Consider the following 26,056-nt stretch of genomic DNA (forward strand, 5'->3'; position numbering starts at 1 on the left):
CCTGCTCTGTTGGTGTCATTTTGATCAGTTTTCCATGTGACAAGATGATTTTTAAATTATTTCCATTTTGGGGTCAGTCAGAAAGACCTGTCTGGAGTTGCATCTTCTCTATTCTGTGCAGTAACCTCGGGCTTCAGCTGCAGTGAACTCACACAGCCTTCCGAGAGTGTTCCTTATTCCTTTCCATGGACAGTAATGTCTGTAGAAGTAGCTGACGTTTAATGATCTTTTGATTTCCCTCTGCAGCAGGTGCTGGGTGGTTCCATATAAGCATTTCTTCTCCTGTTGAGGTTTACCCCTTAGTTGTTCTCAACAGCTGACGTCAGTACATCAGTTACTGCCCCTGGGACTTGCATCCGTCACTCCATTTAATCCTCACGGGAACTTACGAGATAGGTGTCATCCCATTTGCTAAGTTGGGAAACAGGCACAAAAGTTATCGTGTCTGAGATTACATAGACAGGAGGATGTCACCCAGGTCTGCCTGCATCCAGTCTGGGAGTTAGCCTCACACTACACAGCTTCGCGCATGTGCTTTCTAAAGGCTTTCTTGCTTGTGTTTTATTTCTTATCTGTAGTGGCCGTAATGAGCAGGATTTTTTTTTTTTTTTTTGGCTGCCTGGGGTCTTTGTTGCCGCACCCGGGCTTTCTCCAGATGTGGCAAGGCGGGGCTGTTCGTGTTTGATGCAGGGCCCGATCACTGCTGTGACTTCTCTTGCTGCCGACCACAGGTTCGTGCGGGCTTCAGCAGCTGTAGCGCTCGGGCTCTGCAGTTCCGTGGTGAGTGGGCTTAGGCGCTCTGTAGCGTGTGGGATCTTCCATACCGGGGATTGAACCCCTGTCCCTTGCACTGGCAGGCGGATTCTTAACCAGTGGACTTCAAGGCCACAAGGGAAGTCCCTGTGAGATTTTTAGTCATCTGGAAGGTTTTTTTTAACAGCGTGCCGCTGACTTGGAGCGGTGGCTTTCTCTCTGCGGCCGGTGCTCAGCAGTCATTACCTGCAGCGGTCAGGTTGTGGTAGTACGATTGGAATCAGCGTTGTTGTTGCTGTTTTCCTGTTATTCTCTTTATTCCTTGCCAGATTAATTACAGATTTCAGCTTTTCAGTGCCACATGTGGGTGAGTTAGAATAGTCACAGCACCTTGCGAGGGCGCCATGCCAAAGAAACAGGGCATCTGGGCCCACGGGTACCAGCTCTGGCATCAGAGCACAGAAATACAGTCCTGGCTGGTGGAAAATACGTGATGTACGTTGGTGCAACCACGTCGTAAAGCTCTGTGCCGCAGCTGAAGACAGATACACCCGCTGGCCCAGCAGCGCCGCTTCTCACTGCGTGTGCCGGAGGGTCCTGTGCGCCCGTGTGCTGGGATACACCTGTGAGACGGCTCAGAGCTGTGTGGTCTGTTGTGCCCCAGGCCAGGAACCACCACGTGTCCACCAGCACAGCAGTGGATGGGTGGTCGGTGTATTCATACGGTCACGTCGCCGTTCAGCAGTGCCGAGGGACGGAGGCTGACACACACGGACACGTGAGAAAGAGAGAGTGTGTGTGTGTGTGTGTGTGTGTGTGTGTCTGTCTGTGAGATTCCTTCCTTCCATCCTGCACACGTGGAACAGGCGGGCGGGTATGCGAACAGCAGAGCTGGTCACACAGACCCAGGACTCGAGCCGGCAGCGGCACCTCGGGCTCCGGGGGCCCTGGCAGGGTTTGCTCTCCTGACGCAGGCGGTGGCTGCAGGTGGCACCGCGTCGTTCTCTCAGGCTGTGCAGTTCTGCCTTAGGTGCTTTCCTGTAGGTTAAATGTTAAAGTGTTTGGTTCCACACCGTTTTCCCATGTGTTCCGTTTGACCCACACCGGATGTGAACGGAGAAGTCTGATGATGGAGTGTCCCTGGGTGGATGGGACCCTCAGAATAGTCCTCCTGGGGGGTCTCTGCTTTCCTCGTGTAGCTTGGGTACAGGCATTCCTCGGTTTAGGAAGAAAAGGAACTTCTGACAAGCTGTATATGAATCACTTCCTGAGGTCATGGGGGAGCATGCTATTTAAAGCAGATGCCCACACGCTCTGATTTATTGCCCCCTCCTTGATTCATCAGGCCATTGTTTATTGGGTTTGCTTAATGTGGGGCAGAGCTCTCCCAGGAGGTCCCAGGACCCCTCAGATCAGCGACCGAGTGGAGGGAAGGGCTGTGCCTGATCCCGCTCCTGAAAGATTCTGGCGAGACCTGCAGGTCAGGGTTTGCAGCATTATTTTAACGACAGTACTTTCTTCTCCTGAAGCCTTGTGTTGAAATGTCAAGAAACAAACCTCTCAGGTTAATGCTTTTTATGTGTATGACTTACAATAATAATTATAAACTTAAAAAGTCACTATAAACACAATTAAATGCCCACACTTCTGGGGACAAGTACGTGTGTGGCAAATGCAATTAATATTCAGTCCCAGAGGCACCTGTTCCCCCGAAAGATCCTGGAAAGTCACTTCTTCCGAAGCATGTGTGATGTGGCCAGCCAAACGAGGAAACGCTTTGCCAGAGGTCCCCGCTGCCCGACAGCAGCTGAGTCAACAGTCTGGAGCCCGCTCGGCAGCAGGCTGGAGGGCGCCGGGGATGGGCGAGTGTCCCCGCGTCACCTGCAGCGCCCCCCCACGGCTGGGGTGCCGCCCGCCGGGCTCAGCTCAGCTCCGAGCCCAGAACCGCAGCCTTTCCGTGAAGAGCTTCAAGAGCGCGTCTCATGGGGTGGGCTGTGTGTGTTTCAGAAAGTGACGACAGGAAGCAATGTGTCAGGGAGGAAAGTAAATGATGTTCGTACCTGAGAGCCGTCCGCCTGAAGCCGGGCGAACGCGGCGTGGGTTGGCGCTGAGCACACAGCAGGCGAGTGTCGCCTGCAGGAGCGTCCCCCGCGCCCTCTCCCGAGGCCCGGCGCCCCGTCCGTCGCGGCATTGGCGTTTATGACAGCGGCGACCGTTCGTCCAGGGTTAGTATGTGCGAGGCGCTGAGCGGCTTGCTTTATGTTACCCCATCGAATCCTGCCTGCAGGGTAAATATTAGCATTTCCATTTTATTGTGAGGAGACCGAGGCAGGGCGAGGTCAGGCCGCGCTCCGAAGGCCGTAAAGCTCGGAGGAGGCGGAAGGCCGGCTGGGTCCCCACGGAGCGCCCGGGCCTGACCGCCCACGCCCGCCCCCTAGTCCACCCACGTTCCAGCGGCTTTTAGGCACTATTTGGGGGTAATGATACAGTTTCTCTTGTTTTTTTTCTCTTCCATTTTCAAAAATTAAGCATATTTCATATGACTAATTCCTGTGTGGTGAGTACAGTGGTGGATTCTCAGATTTTACTGTACATATTAAAAGTCTATAAAACTGGGGTTTATAATGGTTGCGTTTGTCTGGAAAGTTGCTGATACAGCAGAACGAGCTGTGTATAAATCAGAGCCTGTCGTCAGTGGGGGTGCTTTTTAAAGCACAGAGTCAGTCTTGACTTACCCACTCTACCCGCCGCCTTAAATGAAAGCTTGGAAAATGCCAGAATTTTGATATTTTGCAGCAATGGGAAAAGCCTCTCCCAGCTATCATAATCCTATCCCAATCTTGTGTTAAAAGTCCGTAACCCCTCAAAAGTAAGACTGTGAACTTCGCGGTGTGTGTCCCCGGTGGCACTTGGTGTCGACACAGAATCCTGACGGAGGCTGGCAGACAGCCCCTGGGTGTGCTGTCCCAGGCGGGGCGCGCCGAGTTTAGCAGGTGCTGTGCGCGTTCGTCCCCTCCCGAGGTCTCTGCCCTGCACAGTTTCATGTTAGAGTCAGTACGATGCCAGATACATAGGAATTACTTCATATCATTATGAGTGGGTTTAAGCAGAATTTTAAATGTCTCAATTAAGTCAGTCATCAATATCATCACTATAATAAAGTTCAGTTCAGTCGCTTAGTCACGCCCAACTCTTTGCGACCCCTTGGACTGCAGCACGCCAGGCCTCCCTGTCCATCACCAACTCCTGGAGCTTGCTCAAACTCATTTCCATCGAGATGGTGATGCCATCCAACCGTCTCATCCTCTGTCGTCCCCTTCTCCTCCAGCCTTCAATCTTTCCCAGCATCAGGATCTTTTCAAATGAGTCAGCTCTTTGCATCAGGTGGCCAAAGTATTGGAGTTTCAGTTTCAGCATGAGTCCTTCCAATGATTATTCAGGACTGATTTCCTTTAGGATGGACTGGTTGGATCTCTTGCAGTCCAAGGGACTCTCAAGAGTCTTCTCAAACACCATAGTTTGAATGCATCAGTTCTTTGGCACTCAGGCTTCTTTATGGTCCAACTCTCACATCCATACATGACCACTGGAAAAACCATAACCTTGACTAGATGGACCTTTGTTGGCAAAGTAATATCTCTGCTTTTTAATATGCTGTCTAAGTTGGTCATAGCTTTTCTTCCAAGGAGCGAGCATCTTTTAATTTCATGGCTGCAGTCACCATCTGCAGTGATTTTGGAGCCCAAGAAAATAAACTCTGTCACTGTTTCCATTGTTTCCCCGTCTATTTGCCATAAAGTGATGGGACTGGAAGCCACGATCTTGGTGTTGTGAATGTTGAGTTTTAAGCCAACTTCTTCACTCTCCTCTTTCACTTTCATCAAGAGGCTTTTTAGTTCCTCTTCACTTTCTGCTATAAGGCTGGTGTCATCTGCATATCTGAGGTTATTGATATTTCTCCTGGCAATCTTGATTCCAGCTTGTGCTTCTTCCAGTCCAGTGTTTCTCATGATGTACTCTGCATAGAAGTTAAATAAGCAGGGTGACAATATACAGCCTTGATGTACTCCTTTCCCAATTTGGAACCAGTCCATTGTTCCATGTCCAGTTCTAACTGTTGCTTCTTGACCTGCATACAGATTTCTCCAGAGGCAGGTCAGGTGGTCTGGTATTCCCATCTCTTGAAGAATTTTCCACAGTTTGTTGTGATCCACAGAGTCAAAGGCTTTAGTGTAGTCAATGAAGCTGAAGTAGATGTTTTTCTGGAACTCTCTTGCTTTTTCGATAATTCAACGGATGCTGGCAGTTTGATCTCTGTTTTCTCTGCCTTTTCTAAATTCAGCTTGAACATCTGGAAGTTCTCAGTTCATGTGCTGTTGAAGCCTGGCTTGGAGAATTTTGAGCATTACTTTGCTAGCATGTGAGATGAATGCAGTTGTGCGGTAGTTTGAGCATTCTTTGGCATTGCCTTTCTTTGGGATTGGAATGAAAACTGACCTTTTCCAGTCCTGTGGCCACTGCTGAGTTTTCCAGATTTACTGGCATATTGAGTGTGGCACTTTCATAGCATCATCTTTTAGGGGTTGAAATAGCTCAGCTGGAATTCCATTACCTCCACTAACTTTGTTCATAGTTATGCTTCCTAAGGCCCACTTAACTTCGGACTTCAGGGTATCTGGCTCTAGGTGAGTGATGACACCATCGTGGTTATCTGGGTCATGAAGATCTTTTTTGTATAGTTCACAATAAAGTAGTCAGTATAATAAGGACAGCACATTTTTTCCTGGGAAGTAATTTATCATTGTATTGATTCATTTTAGTCACTTAGCATTTTAGTTCAAAAGCACTTTTATAGCCACTACCTTTTTCTAAAAAAAAATTGAAGTTATTTTGAGATAACTATAGATTCAAATGTATTTATAAGAGATAACAGAGACCCCAGGGACCCCTTACTCTGTCCTCCCTGCTGATAACCTCTGACGAAGCTGAGTGCATTGTCACATCCAGGATGCAGGCCTTGATGCCGTCAGGATACAGGACATCTCCAGCATCCCAAGGATCCCTCTTGTTGCCCTTTTATAATGACACCCACCCTCTGCCTTCCACCCCACCCTGTCCCAAACCCCTGGCAACTGCTAATCTGGTCTCCATTTTATAGTGTTATCATTTTAAGACTGTTATGGAAATGGAATCGTGCAGCATGTAAATTTTGAGACTGGCTTTTTTTCACTCAGTGTAACTCTCAGCAGGTCCATCCAGGTTGTTGTGTGAATCAGCAGTTCATTCCCTTTTTCTTGCCAAGTAGTATTCCATGATATGGCTGTAGCATAGTGTATTTATTCACTCCCTGAAGGGCATCTGGGCTGTGTCCAGTGCTTGGCTGCTCTGAATGAAGCTTCCATCAACACACCTACACAGGCTTTTGTGTCAGCACGTCTTCCCTTCTCCGGGGTCAGTGCCCAGGAGTACAGTTGCTGGCTTGTATGGCAGTTGCATGGTTAGTTTTAAAGACCTAGTCACACTGTTTCCAGAGCAGCTGTACCGTTTTGCGTTCCCACCAGCCGGGACTGAGGGGTCCAGGCTCTGAATCCTTCCCAGCGTCTGCCGTGGTCACTGTTTCAGATAGGTGTGGGTCACATCTCATTGTGCTGCTAATCGCGTTTCCTTGGCGGGGAATGACTTTGCGTGTCTTTGCACGTGCGCTTCGGCCCTCTGTGTGTCGTCTTAGGTGAAGTGTCTGTTCTTCTGTCCATTTTCCAGCTCAATTGCTTGCTTTTGCTGCTGATGTCCGGGAGTCTGTGCGCCCTGGGCCCTGACCCTTGCCAGGCCTATGGTCTGAGCGCACGCCCTCACCGTCTAGTGTGCCTCCCACGCTGTCGGCAGGGTTGTTGCCCATGGACAGCGTTTAATGGTGACAGCGCCCATGTATCAGTTTTTCCTTCAACTGATCATGTTTTGGTGTCAAGTCAAAACTGTTTATTTACCTGGCCCTAAATCCCGAGGCCTTTCTTCTAGGTTTTTTCCCTAGAGGTTTTATAGTTTTACGTTTTACATTTCAGTCCGTGGCCCGTTTCAGGGCGGTCTCTGTGTAAGGTGTGAGACTGCGGTCAGGGGCCCGTTCTGCCTGAGTGTCCAGCAGCCGCAGTGCTGCGTGTTGCAGCCTGCCTCTCCTCCGCTGGCTTGCCGTAGCACCTTTGTCAGAACTCAGCTGGGTGTATTTGTGAGGAGGACCTGGGTTCTCTGCTCTGTCCCCTGATCTGGGTGTCCACCCTGCCCTGACCACACCGTCCTGAGCGCTGTTGCTCTAGTTAAGCCCTGAGATCCAGCAGCCTGATGCTTCCCGCGTATTTCTTCTTTTTCAAAATGTTTCAGCCATGCTAGATCCTGTGGCTTTTTGTGTAAGTTTTAGGACAGTCATGTCCACGTCTACAAACCGTTTGGGACTGTGGTAGGAATTATATTAAACCTGTATATCAATTTGGGGAGAACTGACATCTTTACTGTGTTAATCTTGCAGTTGATGGACAGGGTATGGCTCTCACTTTTTAGACCTCCTTTGATTTGTTTTATCCACGTTGTATGGTTTTCAGAACACAAGTTCTATACATATTTTGTTAGATTTACGAATGGTACTTCTCTTTCGTGAGCAGTAATAGATGGCGATGTATCTTTAATTTTGGTAGCCGTGTGTTCATTGCCAGCAAATAGAAACAGTTGATTTTTGTATGTTTATCTTGTATCTCGCAACCTTGCAGAACTCACTAGTTCTGTGAGCTTTGCCTTCTGTTTGTAGTCCTATTCGTTTAATGCTTCTGCGTGCCGGGCACTGTGTTAAGGCTTTCCATGTGTTTGCTAAAGGCCAGAACACAGTGGAGCTCAGATCTTGACACATAAATCTCTTACTCACATCATCTGTTCATTTGGCAGGTTTTTAAGGAGCACTTACATGGACCAGACGCAGGTTCCTGCCCTCTGGGGTCTTGGTTTGAAACCAGATTAGAAGTGACACGAGCGATTATGTGTCACTTCGTTAAACAAGTCTAGAAATAAAAGAAGTTGATCAGTTATAACTTAATTCATCTGACTCCTGCTGTCCGTGGGTAAAGCAGGGGCATGTAGTCAGCCTGTGTGGAGTGGGAGCACTGGGGCGGGGGCTGGGGGGCGGTGTTCCTGAAGAGTGTTAATTTCCCCAGGAAAGGTCCCCAAGCCAAGATGCCTGTCGGTTCTTGAGATTCAGAGATGTCAGTGGTAAAGTCTCATACGAAGAGAATTCTAGGTATTGCTTGTGTGAAAGAGCCCAAGAACCCCTGGCCAAAACCGACTGAAGGTCTCTGGTCACCTCCCTCCTCCCCTCCTTCAGCAGCGGCCGTGGGAGCCCCTCCGCCACCTACCCGGCCCCAGGCCCCATGGCCTCAGCCTCCCCTGCTGCCCTGTGTTGCCCTGGCCATGCCCTCCGTCCACACACTCGGGCTCCTCCCTCTGAGGTGGTCCTCCCCTCCCCTCCCCTTCTCTGCTGGGCGGGTTATCTTTTGCTCCGGGCAGGCGGGGTTGCAGCCCCGTGAAGTGGGGAGGTGGGGCCCTCAGGGAGTGACATGCGCCCTGGGTCCTTTTCCTTTGGGGACTGTCCTCTGTGTCCCTGCCTGAGCTCGTGTAACAAGAACAGCTGTAGGTTTCCAGTCACCTGGGAGATGAAGATCTTACTGTACAGGCCCTCACGGGGCCCTGCTGGCCGAGCCTCGGGGTCATGGGTGTGAAGCCCCGTCTACAATCCGGCAGGTCCCACACCAGTGCTGTCCCTGTGCCCGCGCCCCTCTGCCCTCAGGAGTAAGTGTGCTCCTCTCCCTTCACACTCCTCCCAGGAGAAGCTGCTCGTCTTCGAGTCGTCCTGGAAGAAGGAGAAGGACATCGTCTCCAAGGAAATAGAGAAGCTCCGGGTGTCCATCCAGACCCTGTGCCGGAGCGCCCTTCCCCTGGGCAAGATCATGGACTACATCCAGGAGGACGTGGACGCCATGCAGAACGAGCTGCAGCTGTGGCATGCTGAGAACCAGCAGCACGCGGAGGCCCTGCAGCTGGAGCAGAGGTGGGGGGGGAGGGGGAGACACAGCCCAGGGCAGCACGCGGAGGCTCTGCAGCTGGAGCAGAGGTGGGGGGGGAGGGGGAGACACAGCCCAGGGCAGCATGCGGAGGCCCTGCAGCTGGAGCAGAGGTGGGGGGGGAGGGAGGGGGAGACACAGCCCAGGGCAGCACGCGGAGGCCCTGCAGCTGGAGCAGAGGTGGGGGGGAGGGGGAGACACAGCCCAGGGCAGCATGCGGAGGCCCTGCAGCTGGAGCAGAGGTGGGGGGGGAGGAGGAGACACAGCCCAGGGCAGCACACGGAGGCCCTGCAGCAGGAGCAGAGGTGGGGGGGGAGGGAGGGGGAGACACAGCCCAGGGCAGCACGCGGAGGCCCTGCAGCTGGAGCAGAGGTGGGGGGGGAGGGAGGGGGAGACACAGCCCAGGGCAGCATGCGGAGGCCCTGCAGCTGGAGCAGAGATGGGGGGGCAGGGGAGGGAGGGGGAGACACAGCCCAGGGCAGCATGCGGAGGCCCTGCAGCTGGAGCAGAGATGGGGGGGCAGGGGAGGGAGGGGGAGACACAGCCCAGGGCAGCACGCAGAGGCCCTGCAGCAGGAGCAGAGGTGGGGGGGCGGGGGAGGGAGGGGGAGACACAGCCCAGGGCAGCACGCGGAGGCCCTGCAGCAGGAGCAGAGGTCGTGGTGGGGGGTCGGTGGAGGGGGGCTGGGGGAGGGGTGGGGGGACAGAGGGGGAAACAGTCCTGGGCAGCAAATGGAGGCCCTGCAGCAGGAGCAGAGGTGGGGGGGAGGTCGGTGGAGGGGGACTGGGGGAGTGGCGGGGGGAGGGAGGGTAAGGGCGTGGGGGACTGGGAGAGGGGTGGGGGAGACCTCTGGAGAACCCAGCCCTCTCAACCCTCTTTCTTACCTCCTCTCCCAAGGAAAGTACATTACTTCTTCATTCACAACATAATGTGCATTTCTCTGTAGCAGCTAGGAAAGATCTGCACTCAGTGTTCAGAATCCCGAGATTTAGACATTCAAAAGGCAGGAAACTTAGCAGTTTGGATACCATGTTTACGTTGTGTCTTATCGAAATCCCCAAAGTTTTGTGACTGTAATTTGAAAGTATTTTAAATTTTTTACTTGAAAAAACATTTATATTTTTATCTCCCCCCCCCACCCTTTTGGATACAATGAGTAATTTACTTTTGTTACCTTCCATTGTTTTAATTAAGAAGCCAGTGTAGGGACTTCCCTGGTGGTCCAGTAGTTAAGACGCCGCACTCCCAACACAGGGGCCCTGGGTTCAGTCCCCAGTCGGGGAACTAAGATCCCCGCATGCCGCACGACGAAAAGCATCAGATGGGAAAGGAGAGAGGTCCTCACGAGCCCCGGCTTGTGTCCCGGCAGCATCACTGACGGCGCTGTGGAGCCCCTGAAGGCGGAGCTGGCGGAGCTGGAGCAGCTGGTCAGGGACCAGCAGGACAAGATCTGTGCCGTGAAGGCGAACATCCTGAAGAACGAGGAGAAGATCCAGAAGATGGTGTACAGCATCAACCTGAGTTCCAGGAGGTGAGAGCTCAAAGCTGCAGACTCCAGGGGGTCCCTCAGCCTGCACTTAAGGAGGAGGCTGGCTCTTCGCTCCCGGTGTGAGGTTTCAGTCTGAAGGCGGCGGTGAGCAGCTCACAGCATCATCCTCCTGGTTTTCAGAGCTTTACCACCTTAGGCATGTTCGGTCTGGGAGAGACCGTGTTTCCCTGCCTTCCTCCACTGGAACACTCACTAGTTACAAACGGCTCTTGCGGACACCTCCGGTGTGAGACATTTCTCTGCAAGCCTGGTCTCTGCCGTCAGCTGTTGGGTTCTGGGCCGGTCCGTCCAGCGGGTGAGCGGTGCTGGGACCACCCGGGACACGGGTGTCCAAGACCGCAGACTCCAAGCCTGCTGACAGGACTGCTCGAGCCCCGAGTGAGGCTGGTTGCACATTTTGACAGGAGCCTTATAAATACAATGAGGCCCAAAAAGCAGAGACTTATATTTTTAGCTCACTTCCACTTGCAAAGGGTTCATTTCAGCCCGTGTCTTTATAAGGTACCCACGAACTCTAGTTTTTAACCTCTCTGTCATTGCGTGTACCTTAACGCAATTTTCTTATTGCTCCCTATTATGTTTTGCTTATTTTTCCAGCCCTTAAAAGTTCATATATTTAAAAAGGAGATTTGACTGTGGCCTTTGTGGGCATCATCTGACCTGAGAGTGTCATAGGCCGCATCCTCACTTTCTTCAACATCGAGCCCCTGGGCTTCCCCGCGAGCACATCAGTGCAGCTGCGGGACCCCTCATCCTCTCTAGAAGCAAAGCTTGCTCTTCAAGCCAACGGCCCAGGCCTGTTCCTTTGCCCAGGTGTAAGCACCTGGGCACCTCAGAGACAGGTGGCTCAGGAAGAACCTGCAGAAGGAAGACTTTAAAGGATGCACAGAAAATAAAATTAAAGGATGCACAGATTTGCAAAATTTTTTGATGTTACCATTTTTTAGAAAATTTTTTTTAAAGCGGAAGTTTTTTTTAAAAAACATGGTTTATATTTAGTTTTTCACTACGTATAATATTGTAAATACTTAAGTCTTGTATTTGTGTATAAAGGATCTCACCGTTTGGAGACATGCTTACGGGTCTTAAAGTCTGGGTCCTGACACTTCTGTTCTACATACTATTATTTATGATGTAACCCAAACAGTGTCATTTTAAATGTTAGAATTTCCTGAGAGAGTTTTGTTTCTTTAAAAGATTAGCACAGATGGCACAGTTAAGTTTTTCCTTAGTGTCATTTCCAAAGTAAATCTGTTACAGAGGTCGTTCTATGGTTTTTGAAGCGAAGTTCAAGATTGGATTATTAAGATGTGCCATTGTGAAACACTGGTCTTTTTCTCCTTTCTGTAGTTAACCATAAAATTCTGTCTGCTGAAATGACACTAGATATTAACACGTCATTGGAGGAGGGGAGGTGGACCAGTGACTCAGGCCTTCCTACGTCCACAGTCTCTTTTCCACCGACTCAAGTGACAGCCACCACCCCAAAGGGACCCTGTTTTGCGTCAGGTTAAGAAGTCTACCTTTTATGAATTTGTACGTAAGACTAGAGTTCTTGTGTTGCAAAAAAATCGCATACATTGTATGTGAGTCAAATTTTGTATGGAATAGTCTCTCAAATTGTATCATAAAATTTATTTTTCTTTTATACATAAATCATTAAAAATAATCACCTGTTTTTTTTCTATCAGCATATGGGGTTATGCAGTTCAGTTCACACCTGGAAAAAAGCATATGGATTTTTAAAACTTCAGCATGTGTGCAGTTTTTTTTTCTGTGAAGACAGTTCAGGCAAATTTATATTTTCACTCATGACACCCCTTTTCTGTATACATTGGAGTCTTATATAAGGCAGGTAAACACTTTTCAGGAATTTTATGATCATTCATGAAGTCCTAGGAAGTCGCTGCATGTGGTTATGACTGTATTCAACACAGATGAATAAATCCTGTTATTAATGATTTCGATAAAATACGCAAATAGGATTATTAAATGTTTTCTTCTGCTATGGCATGTAAGTTTTCAGAAAGTACTGGAGTCATACTTTAGACACTTTAATTAAAAACAATTGAGCTGGTTGGACTGACACATTTATATTTAAAGGAAATATGTCAACCTTTGAAAAAATAACTTGGAGACTAAAATTCAAGCTTTCTACTTTGATATTCATACTTATTTTTCTTCTAATAAGCAACTTGAAAACTAGTAACTGGGCTCTAGGAAGAGAGGTGGTGGTGTTTAGTGACAGTAAGTGGAGTTGGGGCCTTGGGGGGTCTGGAGTCCTCAGCCTGTCGACAGGTGCCCCCGAAGTATTCCTGGACGACTTCTCCAAGCCGCCCTGACCTGACCGGGATGTGTCTTCCACTGACGTGCGCAGCGTGGGGGGACTTGAGCAAGAGGAGAGGCGGCCAGACCTCTCCCGGCTTTTGAATAAACAGCGTGGTGTCCCCAGTCACAGGCTTAGGGTGACCAGCCAGCTTGAGCTCCCACAAAAACCAGGTTCAGAATGAGACTGCCTTTGGATGTATCTTCCCTGAAAAGTTTATAGAAACAATCCAAAAAGGAATAAAAATTATTTGGTTTCTCCTTTTTCCTAAAAAAAAAGAAGAATGACATTGCCCGTAGGACCCTGTGCTCAGGTGGCCCACCCTGAAGGGTTTCCGCACAGACTGGACTCCACTCCCAGCTCCGGGTCTTCCACCCACGCGCAGGGAGGCAGAGACAGGTCACCTCATTCCTCATGGCCCCCACGCCCCCCGCCCCGTCAGGAGCCCACCAGCCAGAAAAGCAGGTGTGTGAGTCCCAGGGCTGCTGGGACAGGAGGAAGCCTCCAGTAGGTCCACTCCCTGAGCAAACTCACCTCCGTCCCGTGATGCTCTTTATTAATAAAAAGGCTGTGTGTTTTTCTAAAAAGTGTCCTGGCAAGCACAGTTTAACACAGGCTTTACCAGCGGGCGGAAGGAAGCTCCTGAAAGAACCCCCTCTGGTTATGTGTGTTTCTATGGAGGGAAGTTGAAGAGGACTTTTTAAAAAATTCATTGAGAGAAATGACATTTAAATGGCTTTTGAAGCTATGAAAACTAGCATTTAAGTCCATATTTAGAGCTGAGTTCCAGATTGATTATCAGCTTCTTAAACCGAGGAAGTTGGTCTTTCTGGTAAGAAAATGAAGTTCAGGGACTTGCCTGGTGGTCCACGGTTTCACTGCCAAGGGCCCTGGGTCTTGCTCTGAACTGTAGACCGAAGGCCCCTTACACATCGGAAGATCGAAGGCTGGGCCTGGACACTGACTTGCTCCCATCACCGCCCTCCGTCGTGTCCGTGGGCAGCACCTTGGTGTCTCAAAGCCCAGACAAGGTTCGTCATGGACAGCAAAGGGCAGATGGGCCAGTCGTTGAAGCTGGGGGTGGCCTGCCGGCCGGGGGTGCATCTCACTGGCCACTGGGGTTATGGCCGGGATGTGCCCTGCTCCATGACTCCTGGACCTTTCCCCTCTGCCTGCTGACCGGCAGAGAAGGACCAGAGTGCGCCATGCAGGGGAGTGCAGGTCCTGCTCCCAGCAGGACCCCACCTCTCCAAGTGAATTCTGCCCTCGTCAAGGTGGTCTCCTTTGCTGACAGGCGCTTCTTTCCCCTAAACCCCACAGGCTAAGGCAGGAAACTTGGTGGGAAGGAGGCCAGGGGTCTGGGGAGAGCTCAGGACTTTGGGTCTGTGTGGCCTGGACGCCTCCCACCCCACCCCTGAGCTCAGATGCCGGGACAGGGTCACCAGCCCCTCAGTACCAAGGGCTTCTCGAGAGTTCTGGCTCACACGGGGCTCCTGCCCACCCCTCCATCCTGCAGGGCAGCTGGTCCCCGTCAGCTTGGCAGGGGGCCCCACGTCTCCTTCCCGCTCCGTGGTGCGAACGTGCCCCGGACGCACGTTAAGCCGGGGACTGCTCCCTCCCGTGTGTGGAGTGCCGGCCGCGAGCGTTTTCCTGGGGGAGGCCAGGACCGTGGTGTGCGCCGAGGCAAGTCCTGTCCAGCCTCCGCCCGAGGACACACAGGGCTGGACGCCACAGACACGTCTTTGCCTCGGCCTGTGGCCACTGCGGGGGACTCAGGCCTCCTAGCTGCTGGTGCTGAGGAGGGATGTGGTCCCAAAGCTGAGCGTGGGGCCCTTCGGGGCTGAGGCTTCTCCGTAAAGTGCATCAAGCCCTCTGGCCTGGGCAGCAAGCAGCCAGCACCCCGAGCAGACGCTAACCACCCTGCCTGGTGGACAGACAGACGGGGCCGGGCGGGCCCAACCGTTCTCCTGGTCCTAGCCACAGGGAGCGCAGAGGGACGGAAACAGATAAGGAAGGGTGCCCACGCCCCCCCAGAACAGGAGGCTGAGTGAGTGAAGGACTCCCCGACACGGGACTGGACCCTTGGGTACCGCTGCCTGGCAGGTGGAGAAGGGGGCCATGGAGGTGGGCCAGGGCACACTGCAGGGCAGGGCACGAGAGAAGGTGAGTCCACGTGCTCAGTGGGTGCAGAGCCCACAGCGGGTGCAGCCCTCGGGGACACACGTCGACCTTTCTCCCCAGTCTGTAAACTGGAGAGTAAAAACAAAAATCCCCGTGACGTTACTGAAGAAATGTAAGCTGGTAACACACTGTAACACTATAGTGATGAAGCAGGATGGTACCAGTCTGGGAAAATATAAATTAATCAGTGAAAGAGCATAGGAACCCCCAGCCAGGTACATAAATTCTAGGAATTTTAATTTCCAATAAATGTGGTACTTCAGAAATAATTCAGATCGTTGTCCAAATTAATGGTGTTGGAACATATGGTTCTCCATATGGCAAAGAATATTACATACAAAAATAAATTCCAAAAAAATTAGAGAGTTCCAAAGATACGAGAATACTAGAAGAAAATAATCGGAGAATACGTATAGCATGTGTAAAACTGTTTATATAATATATTGATATATGCATCATACTATTTATAAATTTATTTGTGATAATTCTGTTTTGTGAGAGGCAGTGTGATACGTGGGAATAAAGCACTGGAGGAGAGCACAGGGGCTCCCCTGGTGGTCCAGCGGCTTAGACCCCATGGTCCCAGCGGGAGGGGCCCAGGTTGGACCCCTGGTCAGGGAACTAGATCCCACAGGCCCCAGCTGCAGCTGAGACCCGGCACAGCCAAACAGGTAAATATAGACATTTAAAAAGATGAGCGCATACGAAGTGCTAAACATGTTAGGGTGAAAAAGAACTTCCTTTTTCAGAAGCCATAAATGAAAAAAAAAATTATATTGATAATTGGCTCCGTAAGAAATAAAAACTTCTATGTAACCAAGCAAAAGTAAAAAATGGCTCACTGGGAGAAATGTTTGCAATATCTCTTAACAAAGAGTTAATATCGATAATATTCTTTAATAAGAAAAATACTTGTAGCCCAGTTGAATGATGGAAGGAAGATATAAATAAGCAGTCAATTCGTGGAAGAATCCGGAGACCAACATTTGGACTTATTCTACAGGAATAACAGGGCAGAGAGTTTGGGAATCCAGGCTGGAGAGAGTGGCCGGAGTTGGGACCCCGGCAGGTCAGGGTGTCCAGCCCTCAACCCAGGGAGGGGAGGGCTCATTTGTTAGCTGGTTACTTTGGGCAAACGGCCTACATTTTTGCCTCACTTTCCCCTGTGTTTGGCTGGGTTCATCCACATGGTTACGGCTTCACAGGATGTTGTCAGAGGATAAATGTGTGACTGGTTATAAAGTACAAAGATCAATAATTGGCTTGTAGTAGCTCTCTATAAGCACTGAAAAGCACTCTTTCCTTCTGGAAAGAGAAGGAAGGTACCAGTGAGCGGGGTCCGTGGCAGCCAGAGGACTCGGCTCTCAGAACACAGCCCACCCTGGGGTCTCCCCCAACCCATTCCCTTCTGCACAGACCCCAGCCAAAAAAAAAAAGTATTCATATAATGTTGGTGATGGACAGGGAGGCCTGGCATCCTGCAGTCCATGGGGCTGCAAAGAGTCAGACACAGCCGACTAACACTCCATCCTGTGAGCCTCTCTGGGGCTGGGAGTCGGGCCTTAGCTGCCCGTTCTCCAGATGAGAAAACCGAGGCCGTGAGAGCACAGGTCTTGGCCAGGTCTAAGTCCCAGGTGTGTCGTCCGGTGGCCTCTGGGGTAAGCAGGCCTGGGCTGTGTCGGAGCACGAGGCTGGCTCCGGATCCCAGGGGGGCAGGCAGCTCAGAGGGTATCGCTGGCCTTTGGGCTGAGGACACGTGGCCTGCGGGTCCCCGGGGTGGGTTCCTCTTGCTTGTTCTGTCGTCTGGGTGAGCACAAAGCTAAGGGTGAGTGGGTGATTTCTACAAACCCCTGGGTGTTCTGGCTGGTGCCACAGCAAGGGCAGCCGCGGCCGGTGTGGACACGGTGCGCTGACCAACCGCAGCGGCCGCGGGTCATCCCCTGTCCGGCCTCAAACCGGACACCAGAGCCCAGACCTTAGTACTTGGCCCATCCGCCTGGGGGCCACAGGCACTGGGCTTGTGGGCTGGACCCACCGATCCATCAGGCACAGTGCCAGGGCTCAGGGCGCTTCTACCAGCCCAGGGAAGTGCTTTTTTTTATAATAAAAAACTAACTTTCAGGTTGGAGTAAATGTTTAAGTGTGTAATGGTTATACATCTGCCCTTATAGCAGTGTGGTTGTTAAATAGAATTTTTAATATTTTTTTGTGGAGGAAGGGCCCCCAGAGGCTCAGCTGCCATGGGCCCTCGTGCAGCCTGAGGCCTCCCGGCCGCTGGGACTCAGGCCGTCCCAGCCCCGTGTGGCTGGACCCACCGCGGAGGGGACCTCACCCCCACGCCTCCCGGACGCGCCCCAGAGCAGAGCGGAGCCCCGTTCTTCCGGTGGGTTTTCCATTTCCAGGGATTAGGGCTCTGAAGGAAAGCGTCTTTGGGGCAGTTTCAACACAAACACCAGGATGCACTTAAAAATAGAACTCGCAAATAGAAACCCTGAAACCATGGCTTTCAGGCAGGCATTAAGTGTGTTCAGCTGGGGGCAAAATCACACCTCCCCCCATGACCGTGGTCCTTCAGCCCGCGGTACCGGGGAAGGAGCCTTTCCCCTTAGCGGTGGCTTCTGTGACCCTCTGCCAGCATGCCCCCGAGACGGGGCTTGTGGACCAGCCTCCAGCCCCCCACAAGACTGTCCCCTACCGCCTGTAAAACTGCACACCCCTCTCAGGGTTCCCCCTATTTTGACACCTGCCAAAACACCATTTGTGGTTTTAAAGTGAGATTCTTAGACTCCTTAGTGACAGGAGGAAAGAGCAGCGTGGGTCTCCGGGGTGAGCGTTCCCCTCACCATCCCTCCAGGAGAAGCCTGGCAGGGCCCTGCCCGAGAGACCCCTCTGGACCTCCAAAGCCCCCTGCCACAGACACTGGCATCGTGAGGGCCTGAGCACAGGTCAGGGGGTGCAGGGTGAGCTGGAGCTGCTCGCACAAGTGATTGCTAAATCTTTCGGAGCTCTGAGGTGTTGTGTTAAAAATGAAGGAAGTGGATGCTGAAAATTCATCGCCGCTTAGCTTACTTTCTGCTTTCGTCTGCACCTTCGGGGCCACCTGTCGGGTGAGTAGAGTATAGACTATCTGTACTTTGCCCGATCCAAAGTCAGTTGTCACTTTGGGCTAAGGCTGGAGTATTTACATCAGGGAAACTGGAAGATCTGACCCAGTGAGAGTGATAATAAAGTGTGTGTATCTGCAGCCATTCCATGCGGAATAGCACAAGAGAAATCGAGGCAGTTCATTTCAGTATTCAAAAATGATCATTCAGTTCAGCAGAGTAATCATTCACGTCACTGCTGAATGAGCCAGGTTCCTCTGCAGAAATTGGTCGAATATCTTGCCTCTTACTCGTGGAAACAAGTGGAACTCTTAACCCACATTTAGGCCAGGGCTGCATTTGGCAATTGCCACCGTAGGTTGACTGTGAACCCAAGTGTTCAGCAAAAATCCACAAAAGCATTCTATGAGACTTGATTATCGACCTACATGGCATTTGTAATAAAGAGTATTGTGTATTTTATAGGGCTTCCCAGGTAGCTTAGCGGTAAAGAACCCACTTGCCTATGCAGGAGACCTCGGTTCGATCCCTGGGTCGGGAATATCCCTCGGAGAAGCAAATGGAATCCCACTCCAGTATTCTTGCCTGGGAAATCCTGTGGACTGAGAAGCCTGACGGGCTACAGTCCAGGGGGTCTCAAGAGTCAGATGTAACTTAGTGACTAAACAACATCGTGTATTTAATTATTTGTAAATTATGTGCTGCACATATTTGCACCACGACCATTTTGAGACTATATTGTTACCTACGGTCTCACTGATGGTATTTGTCACTCCCCTCCCTCGGGTCAGGGGAGGAGAGGTCTTCCGTGTGGCCTCTGGTTCTGATGGGGCCTCCTCAAAGTTCTGGGCCTCATCCCTGCGGGAGGCAGGGGATCTGGGCTCCGGGAAAGGTCAGAGGCTCCCAGCCCCGGGCAGGTCTGCAAACCCTTCTCAGGAGCAGTGACGGCGGGGGTGGGGGTGTCTGTCCCCCTCCCAGACCTGACCTTCCACAGTGGGGTCTTCAGGCTGCATTTCTGCCGGGTCCCGAGGTCCTTGTAAAGGGCTGGTCCGCTGGAGCTGCAGGGGATGCAGGGGATGCAGGCGACGTGTGCCAATTGCTTTCTAAGTGACCACACCTGTCCCACTTCCCGACAAAACAGCCTTTGAGCTGACAGCTCCTCCAGGCTCTGCTTTCTCAAACAGACACACTCAGGGGCTTTGGGTGTGGGCCCTGCCCCTGGATTTGGTGGGCTCAGGGGTACTGAGGTCCTCCCTGGGATCAGCTGGGTCTCCAGGATCAGAGCCAGAGGACTTGGGGGCGGGGTGGGGTGGGAGCACTGCAGACAGAGCGGAGCTGGCCTCATGGACTCCAGGGGAGGGTCCAGGCTGCCCCCACCTGGGGTCCTGCCAGTGGCATCCTGCACCTGGGAAGGCAGGGGGTGCAGGCGCAGGTCTCTGACCACCCAGTGCCCTTCCGCTGACCCTGCTTGAGTGGCTGGTCCCGGGGACCAGAAGGTGGCCCTGGGGGTTCCCTGGGCTCTGCTCACACAGCTACTGCTCTACTTTGTCTTACTGGCCTTCATAGCTTTCTGCTTAGTTACTATTTGCTCAGGGGCTTCCCTGGTGACTCAGTGGTAAAGAACCTGCCTGCCAATGCAGGGGACACAGGTTTGATCCTTGGTCCAGGAAGATCCCACGTGTTGTGGGGCAAGTAAGCCCACACATGGCAAATACTAAAGCCCGTGTGTCTAGACCCTGTGCTCCCCGACAAGAGAAGTCGCTGCGATGAGAAGCAACAAAGGGGAGCACCTTGACTGTCGACCTACACGGAGTTTATAAAAAGGTATTGTACGATTTGTGGGGCTTCCTGGTGGCCCAGTGGTAAAGAATCTGCCTGCAACGCAAGAGACGCGGGTTCGATGCCTGGGTCAGGAAGATCTCTTGGAGAAGGGAATGGCAACCCACTCCAGTATTCTTACCTGGGAAATTCCATGGACAGGGGAGCCTGGTGGACTATAAGCCATGGGGTCGCAAAAAGCTGGACACGACTTAGTGACTAAACAACAACTCACTATGATGATAGATTTCTCCTTGATATATTTTTTCATCCTTTGCTTTTAAATCTTTCTTAATGTTTACATTTTATCTGTGTCTCTTGTAAACACTAAAGCTGCGTAACCTTTGTTTTTAACCTGGATAATTTACCCTACTTGGATTTATTATTCTGTCTTATTAAGAATACTTTACTTTTCCTACTCTTTTGGTGTTTGTTTTTCTGGCCTTGTTTTGGAAACAGGAAAGTTTTTAGCTTCTTTTTCATATTCAGTTTTCCTAGAGCTCTCTAATTTGAGAGTTATGCACTTTTTGGTTGTTAATTTGATATCTAATCTACTTTAATCCCACTAAGTTTGATCAATATCTTTACTTTCTTCCAATAATACAAGGACAACCTCTACTTAAATACTGTATCATCTGATTTTTAGCTTTATCCTGTTGTTTTTTTGCTCACAAATTGTTTTTAAAGTTTTTTAATTTTAATTTTTAAAATTTTATAGATTTCCTTTTTTGAATTTGTTTTTTATTTTATACTAGAGTTGATTTACAGTGTTGTGTAGTTTCAGGTGTACAGCAAAGTGATTCAGGTATGTATATAAATACGTCCATTCTTTTTCAGATTCTTTTCCTATATAGGTTATTGTAGAATATTGGCTAGAGTTCCCTGTGCTATACAGTAAGTCATTGTCGACTATCTACTTTATACAGGGTATTGTGCATATGTTGGAGAAGGCAATGGCACCCCACTCCAGTACTCGTGCCTGGAGAATCCCATGGATAGAGGAGCCTGGTGGGCTGCAGTCCATGGGGTTGCTGGGAGTCGGACACGACTGAGCGACTTCACTTTCACGCATTGGAGAGGGAAATGGCAACCCACTCCAGTGTTCTTGCCTGGAGAATCCCAGGGATGGGGGAGCCTGGTGGGCTGCCGCCTATGGGGTCGCACAGAGTCGGACACGACTGAAGCGACTTAGCAGCAGCAGTGCATATGTTAACCTCAAACTCCTAATTTATTCCTCCCCCTCCCTATCCCTTTTGTTAACCTTAAGTTTGTTTTTGAAGCCTGTGAGCCTGTTTCTATTTTGTGAATAAGGTCATTTGTATCATTTTTTAGATTCCACACATGTGATATCATGTATTTGTCTTTGACTTAGTTCACTTAGTATGATAATCTCTAGGTCCATCTCTGTTGCAAATGGCATTATTTCTTTCTTTCTTATGGCTGAGTAACAGTCCATTGTATAGGTGCATCACATCTTCTTTGTCCATTATTCTGTTGATGGACAGTTAGGTTAACTACCTGTCCTGACCACTGTAAACAGCGCTGCAGTGAACATCAGGGTGTGTGCATCCTTTCTGACCGTGTTTTCCTCTGGATATACGCCCAGGAGTGAGATTGCAGGGTCATGTGGTAGCTCTATTTTTAGTTTCTTAAGGAACCTCCCATACTGTTTTCCATCCTGGCTGCACCAATTTACCTTCCTACCAATAGAGTAAGAGGGTTCCTTTCCCTCCACACTCTCTCCAGCATTTATTTACAGACTTTTGATGATGGCCATTCTGACCAGTGTGAGGTGGCACCTTGTTGTAGTTTTACAAATTAAGGATTTTGTTGTTGTTTAGGCAGCCAAGGTTTGTCAACATTCGTTCACAAATTTACCAATATCTGCTCATCATTTCTTCTGGCATCTTAGACCTTCCATCTGGAACCACCTCCTTCTTTCTGTAAGTGTCCTTTTTTAAAACTGGTCCTTCAAAATTTCCTTTAAGGAACCTGTGATGCAGCAGGCAGAACTGGGTAGAAAGAGCCCTGCCATCTCACTAAAGCTTGGCGAGTCAGTGGGAAGCACGCCGCCCTCCGTCACTTTGCCTGCCTTCCGTGGGGGGTGGACCGCTCGCCCAGCGTACCCGGCATCCCCGCCCATGACATCGCCACCTCTGGGGCTGCTGGCCGCCTTCTCAGGACCCCTGTCTTTGCAAAAAGTTGTGCTCAAAGTGGGACTTGAACTAAACAGACTTCCTCTGGGAAACACACACAATCACACTGCTGCGAACGCTGCTTTTATGGACATTTCCCCCAGAAATATTTCTCTCTGGAAAAATAAATTCACAGGATGTAATTAAAACCATTATATGTGTATGTTGGCCTGGGCACGTCTTAAGTGCTTCACCAAATGGGCCACCAAATAAAGAAATGAAGGCCGGCTTTGTTCACGTCTAGGAACAATGACCTTTATTAACTGTAACCCAGGGCGTTCTTCTGTTCCTTTGCGGATTCAGAAGCAGCCTTTCACCGGGACCTGTGTTCAGGGCATGCGCCTTTGGTCCTGACCGCAGTGTGACCGACCCCTGCTGGGAACAGCAGAGCAGCCTGCGTGGTGTCACTTGGACGAAGGTGACCGTTTCAGGGCCCACGGACAGTCGAATGGCCTGTGTTTTCTGACTTGCCACCTTTGAAAAAATAAAATACATTCCTCTTATCTTCAAACATCATAAATTCTAAAGGAGAAAGTGACCAGAGTCATGAGCCTTGAGCTACACGGCTTAGGGAGCTACGTGGTATATCGTCTCCTTTTTAAAAAGTTTTTTTCGTTTATTTTTGTTTGTGCTGGGTCTTCCTTGCGGTGTGAGTGCTTTCTCTAGTTGCGGCGTGCAGGCTTCTCATTGCGGCGGCTTCTCCGGCTGTAGAGCGCAGGCTCTAGGCTTAAGTAGTTGTGGCTCTGGGGGCCCAGTTGCTTCGTGGCCTGTGGGGATCACACCTGTTTGCCTGCAATGACATGAAGGTTCCCAACCACCGGACACCAGAGAAGTCCCCGTGTTGTCTCCTTTTTTGGACGAAGGTGACCATTTCAGGGCCCGCGGATGGTTAGAATGGCCTGTGTCGAATTCTCTGGGGAATTCTGCCTTCATCCCAGTGCCCTGGTGGAGGACACAGCCACGGGTGTGCACCAGTCCTCATGGTGGGTGTGTGGCCCAGCAGGCCAATCAGAGTATTCTCCGGGATGGATGTGTGATGCAGGCCGAGAGGTTTCTCCTGCAGCTACTGAGTGAGGAGCTTGAAGGCCTGTGGGGATGCAACGCAGAACAAACACGGAGGAGCACAAGTCTGGAGAAGGATGAGATCTAGCACCAGACCCTGAGCTCCTGGATCCAGCTGTGCCTGAAGACCATCCCATCCTCATCTTCCCATTCTGTAGATGTCTTGTGGGTGTGATGATTCAAGTTGTATGTCGTCTTGGCTAGGTCACGATGCCAGTTATTTGGTCAAACACCCGCCTGGGTGTTTCTATGAAGGTATACTATAAATGGAATCAGCATCTACAATCCACTGACTGATTTATTTATTTAAACCCTTTGTCTGTGCCATGGACATGTGGGATCTTAGCTCCCTAACCAGGGATCAAATCCATGCCCCGTGTATTGGAAGCATACAGTCCCAACCACTGGACTGGCCAGGGAAGTCCCCCTTTGACTTTAAATTAAGGAGATCACCCTGAATAGTCTGGGTGGGTCTTAGGCAATCAGTCAAAGGCCTTAAGAGCAAAAAAAGGTTTCCTGAGAAAAAGGAATCCTGCCCCAAGACTGCAGCACAGAAACCCTGTCTGAGTGCCCAGCTTGCTAACCTGCTAAAGAGTCAGACATGTTTTAGTGACTGAATGAACAATAGCAACAATTTGCCGTACAGACTTATCTCTTGTCTGAGTTTCTACCTGCCAGCCAGATTTCAGACTTGCCAGCCAACTCCTTGTCCCCAGGACGGACCCCAAGGCAAGGATTGTGTGCATGTCATCAAGGGTGGAAATGGTGGGTTCCGATTTCAGCCAGATCCTGGGGCCTCCGAGGTGTGAGCTACAGTCAGTTTGCCCTGCCTTAAGTAGGGGCTGCCACTCCCGGGCCCTCCTTTCTCTCCCCCTGCAGACATTCCAGAGCCCGTGGGTTACAGCAGACCAACAGAGTCTACTGTCCTTCACTGGTCTGAGCAGAGCCTCTTCTGACACAGCGTCCACTCCCTGTGTGAAGGAGGGACGCCCTCACCCTCACCCATAGACCGTGCCAAAGGCTTTTAATTATTCAGGTGGCCAGACTCTGCCGGGCAGCACAGCCTTTGGAGTTCAGGCTTGGAGCGGTGGTTCCTCGGCCACAGGAAGCTGACCGTGGCCAACTGGCTGGCCAGGGCTCTGTCCCCAGAACGTCCACATATGGGAGAGGTGAACGCCTGAACTGATGGTCATGTAGGGTCAGGCTGGAGTTTCTCACACAGTGAGACTGAGGGCTGCCAGGGCAGAAGCCAAGAGACAGCAAGCCCGAGGAAGTCCATTGGCAGAAAGGGGCTGGGCACGTGCCCTGCACAAGCCGGCAGAGAGACAGGGAGCGTGCTGGAGAGACAGAGAGAAGGAGAGACAGAGAGAGAGACACCAAGGGTCAGGGAAACAGGGAGACAGAGAGAGAGACAGAGAAGGCGAGACTGTATGACCCCAAACAGCTCCAGCAAAATATATCCCCTCTCACATCTTTTCCCTGGAAGTGACACTGACGTTCCTGCACAGAGAGATGGGCGGGGTCCCTGCTGGCCCCCTGACCTCGGGTGGACATCAGTCACTTCTTGGACCAACAGAATGTGGCGGGAGTGATGCTCACAGCTTCCAAGGGGTCATAGGACAGGCGTCCCCCCCAACTCTCTCCCTCTCTGCCCCTGCCTGCTCTTCTTTGTCTTCCCCACCCCCGGACCTCCCACTGTTATCCAGTCACCATGCTGTGAGAAGCCCAAAGTGTGGGTGTTCCTACCACAGCCCCAGATTTGAGACACAGAGTGAGAAGGCCGTGCGAGCGGACAGAGCTGGAAGGGATGGGGCCACAAGCCAAGGAAGCCGGGACCACCAGGAGCTGGAAGAGACGGGAAGGGTCTCGCCCGAGAGCCTCCGTAGGGATCATGGCCCTGATGACACCTTGAGTTCAGACTTCTGCCCCCAAACTGAGCAAGAACACGTTTCCTCTGGTTTCCGAGTGTGTAGAAATTGTCGTGGCGGCCACAGGAAGCTCATACCCAGAATCACTGATCCCCTGGGAATGAGGGCTGAGAAGGATGGAGTGGAGCCAGGGAGCAGGGGGCTTCCATGGGAGGCAGGGAAGGTGAGAAGTTAACCACAGACAGAGAGGAGGCCTCGCAGCCAAGAGGCTGGACAGCCAGCAGCCAGCATCAGCCTGTGAGCACTGTCCTTTCAGGCAGCCCCACCCCAGCCTCGGGGTCTCCCAGCCGAGGCCCCAGTCGTGAAGCAGAGACAAGCCGCTCCCGCTGTGCCCGTCCACACTCCTGTCCACAGAAACCACGTGTTATTACACGCGGTGACACCAGCTGGTTGTGGTTCGAGGCTGTTGCTTTGTTAGCCAGTGACACAGAGAGACACAGGCTCAGCAGGTCAAGGAGAGAGACAGGATCAGACAGGCTCCTTGGTCCCAGGCAGCCAGGCTTCTGAGGTCAGCTCAGCCAGACACCCTGGCCACCCCGCATCCCCAGACCAAACCAAAGGCTCCTTGGACTTGAACCAGCTTTAGGGGATGTCTGGCTAAGATCATGGCATCTGGTCCACTTCATGGCAAATAGATGGGGAAACAGTGACAGACTTTATTTTTTGGGGCTCCAAAATCACTGCAGATAGTGATTGCAGCCATGAAATTAAAAGATGCTTACTCCTTGGAAGGAAAGTTATGACCAACCTAGATAGCATATTCAAAAGCAGAGACATTACTTTGCCAACAAAGGTCCATCTAGTCAAGGCTATGGTTTTTCCAGTGGTCATGTATGGATGTGAGAGTCGGGCTGTGAAGAAAGCTGAGCACTGAAGAATTGATGCCTTTGAACTGTGGTGTTGGAGAAGACTCTTGAGAAAGGAGATCCAACCAGTCCATTATAAAGGGGATCAGTCCTGGGTGTTCATTGGAAGGACTGATCCTAAAGCTGAAACTCCAATACTTTGGCCACCTGATACAAAGAACTGGCTCATTTGAAAAGA

The 26,056-nt window shown here is 51.1% G+C and overlaps 1 protein-coding gene across 6 annotated transcripts in view; it reads left to right on the forward strand.

Annotated features, from left to right (window-relative positions):
* Positions 1-12,476, forward strand: part of TRAF3IP1 (TRAF3 interacting protein 1) — a 61,475-nt gene extending 48,999 nt beyond the window's left edge. For 2 of the 6 annotated variants that reach the window (XM_044945369.2, XM_044945370.2), the window contains exons 15-17: positions 8,613-8,836; positions 10,219-10,380; positions 10,996-12,476. In XM_044945369.2, the coding sequence (XP_044801304.2) occupies positions 8,613-8,836; positions 10,219-10,380; positions 10,996-11,002 (393 nt within the window). In that variant the 3' untranslated portion in view covers positions 11,003-12,476. Of the gene's footprint in view, positions 1-7,680; positions 8,584-8,612; positions 8,837-10,218 lie in introns of those variants that run through there. The other 4 variants (XM_044945375.2, XM_044945371.2, XM_044945372.2 and 1 more) reach the window with 4 other exon arrangements.
* Positions 12,477-26,056: the final 13,580 nt, after the last annotated feature.

This window comes from Bubalus bubalis, chromosome 6 (genome assembly GCF_019923935.1).
Source record: "Bubalus bubalis isolate 160015118507 breed Murrah chromosome 6, NDDB_SH_1, whole genome shotgun sequence".
In the NCBI taxonomy this organism is placed as follows: Eukaryota; Metazoa; Chordata; class Mammalia; order Artiodactyla; family Bovidae; genus Bubalus; species Bubalus bubalis.